At 28.4% G+C, this 9,198-nt stretch overlaps 1 protein-coding gene across 3 annotated transcripts; it reads right to left on the bottom strand.

Moving 5' to 3' along the window:
• Nucleotides 1-248: 248 nt before the first annotated feature.
• On the bottom strand, nucleotides 249-4,559 carry LOC110615769 (cyclin-T1-3). 3 transcript variants are annotated; one of them, XM_021757862.2, is made up of 7 exons: nucleotides 4,414-4,559; nucleotides 3,549-3,816; nucleotides 2,657-2,738; nucleotides 1,930-2,064; nucleotides 1,668-1,840; nucleotides 1,418-1,569; nucleotides 249-1,099 (listed from the first exon to the last, which is right to left on the bottom strand). In XM_021757862.2, exons 2-7 carry the CDS (start codon nucleotides 3,770-3,772, stop codon nucleotides 561-563), a joined length of 1,305 nt encoding a protein of 434 aa, XP_021613554.1. In that variant the 5' UTR covers nucleotides 3,773-3,816; nucleotides 4,414-4,559; the 3' UTR covers nucleotides 249-560. The 3 variants fall into 3 exon arrangements, with proteins under 3 accessions (XP_021613554.1, XP_043812937.1, XP_021613555.1); XM_043957002.1 differs by lacking the exon at nucleotides 4,414-4,559 and having other exon boundaries at nucleotides 3,549-4,295; XM_021757863.2 differs by lacking the exon at nucleotides 4,414-4,559 and having other exon boundaries at nucleotides 2,657-3,074; nucleotides 3,549-3,687.
• Nucleotides 4,560-9,198: the final 4,639 nt, after the last annotated feature.

Below are 9,198 nucleotides of genomic sequence, written 5' to 3'. Positions count from 1 at the left end.
AGCATTGAAGTCACCTCCATGATTGAGTAGTCTCAAGTTCTTCGAACCCAAGTCGAAGGCAGTTGTACCAAAAAAATAGTTGCATTGCTCCTCGTGCAACCCATTGAATATATGAAAGTTTGGTGTTTCTTCTGCTAGTAGGCCAACCCATGCCATGATGATAATATTAATGGTAAACGGACAATTCTTATCTAGATTCAATTTTTAATATAGATTCAAGAACAAACACGTGGGTTTTTTTATATAAAATTACATGAGATTTACAGGCTCCTGTCTTGAATCCATGGTGAACCATAGATAATTTTTTTCCTTGGGGGGAATCCTGTAGTGGCAGATTACTCTAGTATCCTAAAGGCGTAAGTTTAAGTTTCATTCTCCAAAACCTGAACATAATACTGTAATACTGTAATTCTAGCCATTATTCTAGCAGAATAATGTCAAAGACTACTCTGTACTTGCACAGTTTTCTTCCAGGAAAATAATGGTACTGACACTTACAGATGTTTAGGAAGAATGCTAGTCACTGGCAGGAAACTCAGGATACTTGCATGACAATCTCATCATAACTTTCTTTGTTTCTTTTCTGAAGAGGCTGATTCAAGTTCTATTCCATTCTCCAGTTCCCTCTCTATCCAGGCTTCAGTATCTAATTCAGCATTGATTATTTTATTACACATCTGATTTGCAGCTCCTTCACATCTCTTCCTCCTCCTCAATGCCTCTCTAATCCGATTACCCTCAATCTTACTATAAGAATCATGAATTGGGACAGGCTTAGAGCTTGAACCCAAATCAAATTTACCTGTTCTTGGTTGACTCTCGCCATCATCATTAACAATACTGCTTGCACCACAACTATCGCTTGTTTGACATGATAAGGCTTGTTGCATAACGAAGTTTCTCTCACCCAAGACCTGAGATTCTGTCACAGATCCTCCAGTAGAACGTGAACTAGCAATTGATACACTTGTAATTGTTGACCGTGGGCTACAGGTATCCGTCTTTCCAACTGAAGGGCCACTTGATACCCTCTCATGTGATGAAGGCAATGCTCGTTTCTTGTCTTGCTCCAACAACCTGACCATCTCTTGGATGACCTCTGAAATCATTTGTGAAAGAGAAGCAAATGAGAAACAGCAACTAACGACACAGGATGAAATATAAAATAACTGTTCAAAGTAACAGTATGGGAGTATAATCTCTCAAGGCAATGAAATTGGAATTGAACTGAAGGAATTAACCTTCACATGTTCCAAATCTCAACACTTCCCTAGAAACTTAATAGCGGCTTTCAGTTTAAATTAAAATTTTATGCAGAATAATGATAGGTAGTAAAACAGTCAACTGTTCTTGATAGACATTCATCATGAATCTCCATGATTCATATACAGAAGAAAATGGATGCAAACCAACATACCCTCTAATTGTTTAGGTGAAATATCAAATTCCAGCCACCAAACCTTTCCCTTTTCTGTAGGCAGTTTCACTTTTTGAAATTTAGCAGCAAGAAACATGGAACCAGCTGCAATATAATGGGGCTTGTACTGCAAACACAATGTTGTAGAAATCCTGCAATTCCATTCATAAACATTTGACCATTCAGAATGATGCATAAATATTCCATGTTCAACCTATGCTGGACCTACATTCAATGATTTAAGGGTTACCAGTCATTCACAAAATTCCATGCTACTTTAGCAAGATCTGGGAATATCTTCAGTTTCTTTAAAGCATCAACAAGAGGCTTGTACGGGAGTTGGATATCAAGATCAAATGCAATTGTTGCCAGTAATAATCTCTCGCCAATTGTGATCAATTCCTTCTGATTATCACAAAATTCCTAGTACAACAAGGTATTGGATTAGCAAGCATGAAAGCAAAAAGCAGCATCACATAAAATCTTAAAGAAGCATTTTTGTGTGAGCTCACAATTCTTCGGATTCTTTGTGGAGCAGAAGGATCCCATTTGTATATCATCTCATAAGCCACAACCACAACATCCCTCAACAAGCGTGGGGTTTCTTCTATTTTGCAAGCGAGAAACATGCTTGCGGTTGCTATTGTCTGCAAATGTTCAATTATCATTATGACAACTTAAAATACTCAAACCAGTAACATGTACAACAAAAAGGTCCAAGGGCGGAGGTACTGAAAAACTGATATTATTCAAACAGATAGGAAGTAATAAAAATTACACCAGCAAAAGGCTTGAAATAATTTGAAAAGAAAAATGTGATCTAAGCATCTTGCTTGTAACAACCAGGTAAGAGCATAATGGAAGTTGGCCAATCTAACAAGGCAAGCATTCAGATATAGAAGAATCAAAAGAATGCACAAATATTATAAATTCACAAACAATAACTATACTAGTGAATACTAATAGTCATTAAGAAAAGAAAAGAAAAGACCAATACAACATCAGAACATGGATGCATGCTCGTACTCTGAACCTCTCTCTCTCTCCATGTGTCTCTGTGTCGTAAGGAAATGTTTTGATCATAATACATAACAAGTGCATCATCTCATGTGCAAATCCAATATGAAGGATGCTTATTTATGCACTGAATATTTAATTCACCAAAAAATTTAGTAATTGGTAATCCTAAACATAAAAGACCAAGAAATAGGAATTACTGTGCAAGGGTTTGATAAATACCTGCCAATCATTCTTTGCATGAGACTGGCACATGTAAAACCGGTGGCATAACATCAATGCACATGCTATCGTCACCTGAGGTCTGAAAGGCAGACATCATTGATCACCATCCAGGTGAATATGAGTTGCCAAAAACTAAAAGGAAAAGGAAAACAGTTTCTATTCCGTGGCAATTGCATCGTGACAAGGATAGCATCATAGTTAAGACAACTATAAAGCAACATTCTTAAGGGCTTTCTCAGGGTTTATCATCGAACATAGTTAAGGTTTGCACATCAACCATTTTAGTATGTTGATTCTCTCTTGGATATAGGATCACAGTTTCAGTATCTGCTAACAAATGACTCCAGAAACAACAGGTTGTCAAGAGATTTGCTACCAATGTGAAACTTAGTGGTTTACATGGCAACAATCATGCCTGCAGGTTTGATCAAGCAAAAACAGTAAGGCATGAAGAATATAACCACATAAAATAAGAAAGGTCTAGTGTAAACTGGTCAACTACAGGATACATGCTGGTAAGCAGTAGAAAAGAAATAAAACTGCAAGGAATTTGTATAAGAGCTTTGCTATAGACAAAACTCTACATGTTCTTTTTCATAATGATGAACAATAACAAGCAATCCAAATTCTGGTAGCACATTGAAAAATTTTCTGTAACAGGTGCAAATTTTATTTGCCTGGACCAGTAGGCATTTCTAAGAAAGTACACCAAACTAAAAAATGAAGCATATAACAGGAACTAACTGTCACTGGTATTGTTACGAATGTCTAAAATAGGTAGATATGCAATGCTACTGGAAGCACTCAGCCAGAGTACATCAGATATAGTAAAAACTAATGCAGGGCAAATAGCAAGTAATATGAGCCGAATGCCTATTCCTGAGCTTACACTTTAAGCTTCCTGCCAAGGTCTTGAATAAATAAGCAGTATAACTTCCGTAATTGAGACTCTTTCTCAAAGTCGATTCCATCCTTTCTAGAAGGGGAACAATCTTCAATTTCATGCCTACTGAAGTACCAGCTATGCATGTGGAACGGAGGATGCTTTTCCGATAAGCACTTGCTGGTTGCAATACCCTGTTGAGATGGGATGCCCGGCATCTGTGCTGCCATGCTCAACTTCGCTTCTCAAAAGCCTTCGGAATTGAACAAATTTTCTGCAACCCAGAAACACCATGATATCGAGGAAATAAAGAATATAAACTCAACAAGAATATAAGCTTCGATGAACATATATGAGAAGAAAAGAAAAAAGGAATCTAAATTTTAATGGTGCCCTGGAAGGAATCAGAATAGAGAAGACTAGAGGGTAAAAAAGCATTAAAACTTAAAAAATGTCGGAACAAATGGTGATATTTTCATAGCAAATTGAAAAAAGAACACAACCTAGAGGAAAAAACCCTAAAAACTTTTGGGATATATGCCATATTTGAGTGTCTGCAAGATAAATTCAAAAACAAAATCCCAAAATACTAGCAACCTTAAATAGGCTTCAAAACAACATAGATCAGGTCCGACAATGATCTAAACAACAAAAATCGATAAAAGCAGCTTAATTAACATAAAATCTAACCATAACAGCCAGCTTTCAATATTTTTTATAAAAAAAAAAAAAAAGGAAATATCTGCAGGCAACTTTTCAAATTGAAAAAAACAAAAAATCCAACGTTTTTCCCAAGCTAAGTATTTTCTCCGAGAGCGTAGAATAAATAGCAAAATGAAAATATCAATAGAGGCTTAGAAAATATCTCTACCTGAAGCTTGAGGACGGAATCGGAATGAACGAAGCACCGTGAAAGGAAACCTCGCTCTTTAAGTTACCGTTTGAAATCCCAATATTTGGGAATTTCGTTTTTTTTTTTATTTTAGTATTTCTCGTCCCGTTGACGTTGACCCCCTCTGGTATGGACCGCCCTTGGATATTATTTAGAGAGCGAGGAGTCCATTTGTGCACTCTCTCACGCGCGCTTTTAAAATATTTTTAATTTAATAGAGTTAAAATACATTAAAATTATTAAATTTTAAAAATAAATATATATATATATATTATTTTAATATAATTTACTCTAATTTATATTCAGTTTATAAATATGTATCAAATTTTTCGATACCTTATTGTGTAATTTTAAATGTTTTGGCTTTAATTTTATTTCATTATATTCTATTTTCAGCAATTTAATTTAATTTTATTTTGACTATTCAATCTTTTATTTGAATATAAATTTGGTAACTAGACTTTTCTCTATCTTTTTTAAAATAAAATTAGTATCAGTTAAGGCACGTTGTTAATACTCGTTGTGTACTCATAATTTTTTATATATTTATATTTATTATAACTTTTATAATTACACACAGAAGTTGTAGATTATATTAAAATTGTTAGATTTTTTTTATATATATAGTTAATAGTTAATTTTTAAAATTATTATAATCAGTTTAATTATTATCATATAATTTTAATTTTATGAATTTAGACTTATTATTTAATAATTTCATATTATTATAATTATTTTAATATTTTAATATTTTTATTAAAAATTAATTTGTCATTATCCGAGTTATATTATTATTTATTATTCTATAATTTTTAATATCAATTTAAATTTTTTACTATTTATATATATTCTAAAATATATATACTTATTTATTAATTTTAAATTAATTTTAATAATAAAAATTATTTTTACTTTAAAATAAAATATAATTATTATAATTAAAAGATCAATATATTACTTAATAATTTTATATTATCAAAACTATTATTTTTATATTCTATTCTATAATTAATTAGTATTCAATTACATTTTTCATATAATTATTAATAATTAGCAGAACCACTTATTATCAAATAATTTAATATTAATAAAATTTATGTTTTATATTATTTTTTATAATTATTTAATATTTAAATGTAAATAAAATAATACAATATATGATAATTGTTTTAATATTTTTAATTGATATTTAAACTTATTATTTTAATAATCTTATCTTAAAAAAATTAATTTAAATATTACTAAAATTATTAATTTTAATCATTATCCTACATAATTATCAAATAAAATTAATTAAACTCATAAATAAAAAATTTAAACATAAATTAATGATAAATATCTAAAATTATTTTAAAAATTATTTAAATAATAAAATTATTATCCATTTTAAAATTTAAAATCAATTATAAATAATTAAATAACATAAAGTAAAACGAGCAATTTCATTATTCCCTCATTTTTCATTTTTCATATTAAATCTTAATTAGATGTTAAGAGATTTCTTCAATAAATTTAAATTAAAATAAAATATTAATATAATTAAATTAAAAATTTTTAAAAATAATAAGATTGTAATTAAAAATAATAAGAGATTTCTTCAATCTATTAATAAATTATTTAAAAGGACAATTTCTAAATATGTGATCTATTTAATATTTTTTTCTAAATTTGCGGCCGCTCGACTTTGGCTTTCAAGGAGGGTTCTGTTTGGTTTGACGCTTGCATCACTGGATCACACTGCCACGACCAGTAATTCACGCTCCAAAAGGTCGATAATCTGTGAAGTGCTTGGCGGAGTTCTCTCCCTATGCGATTTGGTTCTTGATTAAACTGCATGTGCTTTTATGTTCTTCCCATGAGTTTCTCTGTTTGGTTGATGCATGTACCCTTGTTGTTGTCTAATCGTCTTTTCTTGTTCTCTGCCTATTGTTGCTATCAAGTTTGTCATCGTCAATCTTTTGTTTAGTGGTCATAGCGGTGCAGGCGTGGTGAGGAGACTGTGCTCTGTACTGTGTATGCGATAGGATTTCTATGAGCGAATTCCATTGTGGATATGGGTTCGGATTTTAGATTTTTGGATATTTGGTGGTCTAGATTTTGGTTTGGTGCTTGTTACTGGACTGTTTTAGTTGAGTTGTCTCTTGGATTGTAATTTTTCTAAAACCCTCTTTGTAATTAGCCATGTTAAATGTAAATTATTGATTAACAAGATAATCAAGGGCAGTGGAGAAATTAGTATATAGTTAAATCCTCAGCCGATTCATATTTCTCCGGAGAAATTATAATTTGAAAAAATAAATAAATAATTTGGGGAATATTATTTTGGTGTGGTACAAGTGTATTGTATAATTGTACTTAGTGGGAACACAAAAATCTTAACATAAACATGCGTAGATCTCCAGTACCCCTAATGGAGTAGTAAATTATTTGTTTAAGGGATCATCATCAATCTCTAAATCCCACTATACGTCCTTATCATTAATCCTGCGGACGTGTGGTTCTTTATAGTTGATTAATGATGGATAAGACTCCAATATTGATTAATTATATTTTTTTTTAATTAAAAATTAAATAAATTAAGTGAAAGAATGCACCAACAGAAAAGGAACCACTATCTCTCATGTTGGTCTAAAAAGTTGCCCATGGTGGCCTATAGTTGACCAATGCATTAAATATTGAAATCAGGTTACATGATTAAATAAATAAATTTAATTTCATTTGATTTTCATTTTAAATTATTTTTTATTTAAAAGAAATATAAATTTTAAATATTAAATAATATATATCATACACTTAAAAATATTAGTCATATTTTAAGACATTTAGGTTTATAGTTAGAGTGAATTGGAAAATAATTATAGAAAAATTATGGGTTTCATTTTGGTTAATGAGGCAACTTAATGATAGAGCAAACTTAATGGGGCGCATGGTGGGGTAAGGTGGCACTTATGATCAAAGAAAAGAACATCAATAATCACCACCATCAATCTTCATCATCACTGCACCATGATTAGCAAGATGGACAAATTAACACCAGAGAAATGGCGGCTTGTTTTTCAATAACAGATGATTCGGTTCGGTTCAATTCAATTCAATTTAATTCACACTGACTCGATCTTAAAATAAATAAAAAAAATTATTAAAAATTTCTTTTAATATTTAGATTTGACTCGACCTTCAAATCAATAATTAATTTTTTTTTTAAAATAAATTAAAATTGAAAAAATAAATTCACACTATTAAATAAAATTAATTATATCAATCACCACTGTAAATAAAAAGAAAAAATATTATAATAAATAAATAAATTTTAACTCTATTTTTTAAAATTTAAATATAACCTATTAAGTTTGTTTAAATAATAAAATAAATTTTTTAAAAATTATACAAAATAAAAAAAATATCAATCAATATTATTTTTTTATAATTTAATAATATTTAAATTTATTTAAAAATTAATACATTTTCTTTATTTAAATTTATTTGAAAATTAACAACATTATTCTATTTTGATGTTTATTTAATTATGATGTTTATTTATAAAAAAATTAAAGTTATGAATAAAAATATATTATTTCAGTATTTTTAAAATAGATAGACTGCAGACTCATCCAATTCACATGAAATCAAGCCTTTTTCACCGTACTCTTAACAAAAAAGGAGAATATAACCGCCAACTGCTAACTTTGCGAGTAAACTATTCCTTTTGCCTACCCATTACACAAGTTGTTTGTTATTTTATTTCAATACTTTAGTTTAATTAATATTTATTTTTTACAATCTCAAAATTTTACACTTAAAATTATTAATTATATTATATTTTTATAATTATAGGATAAATTTAAAAGTTATTTACAATTAGGTCTTTATTTTTTTAGTAAATTAAATATTTATTTTTATATAATATAACATGATGAGCTAGAGTTTCATAATAATAAATATTTAAATTATTATTTTTTAATTTATTTAAATTATTTTTATGAAGCGAACTTTTTAAAAAATAAACCATTTGAAAAATACGTAATAAATAAATTAAAATATTAAAAAAAATCTAAGTGAGCTTAAGATATAATTAACAATTACTAAATAATTATAATTAATGAGTATTATCTAGTGAAGTCCAGCGTAAATGTCTTTAGCTTATTTTAATTAAATTATCAAAGTACTTTACCAAACCAAGGTTGGCATGATCGTCTGAGGATGTTTTATCTTTTTCTCTTCTTTTTTTTCTTTAATATAAAGAATGATAAAGAAGATATATATGCTGATTCTAAAGGATGCTAATTTTATAGCATTAGCATCCATCAAAGGTACGCCATTCACAGCTAGGGATTTTCCGTTCTGGCTTTGGAATACGGTTTTAACTAAAAATTAGAATTAAATTTTAATTTTAAAATTTGTAATTTTTAAAAATCAGACATAAAATTTGTAATTTTAATAAAATTTAATGTTTTTAATATGGATATAATTAAAAAATTAATAAAAAATATTATTTTTTTAATATATATAAAATAAATAAATAGACTAAAATTATAAGACGGAAGTAATTTTTATTTTGATACTATTTTGCTTTAGTTTAGTTTTAATACAGTATATGTTTATATTCATTTTAACATAGCAAATAATTTTAAAATTTTAATGTCACCAATAATAAAAATAATAAATAGTAATATTAATATTATATATATTCTTATATTATATTCTATAAATTACTTAATTATATAGTTTTTAATTAAAAAAACATATATAATTGCGTCTAAAAAA

This window comes from Manihot esculenta, chromosome 5, assembly GCF_001659605.2.
Source record: "Manihot esculenta cultivar AM560-2 chromosome 5, M.esculenta_v8, whole genome shotgun sequence".
NCBI lineage: Eukaryota > Viridiplantae > Streptophyta > Magnoliopsida > Malpighiales > Euphorbiaceae > Manihot > Manihot esculenta.
This window is presented reverse-complemented; position numbering and strand designations above follow the sequence as displayed.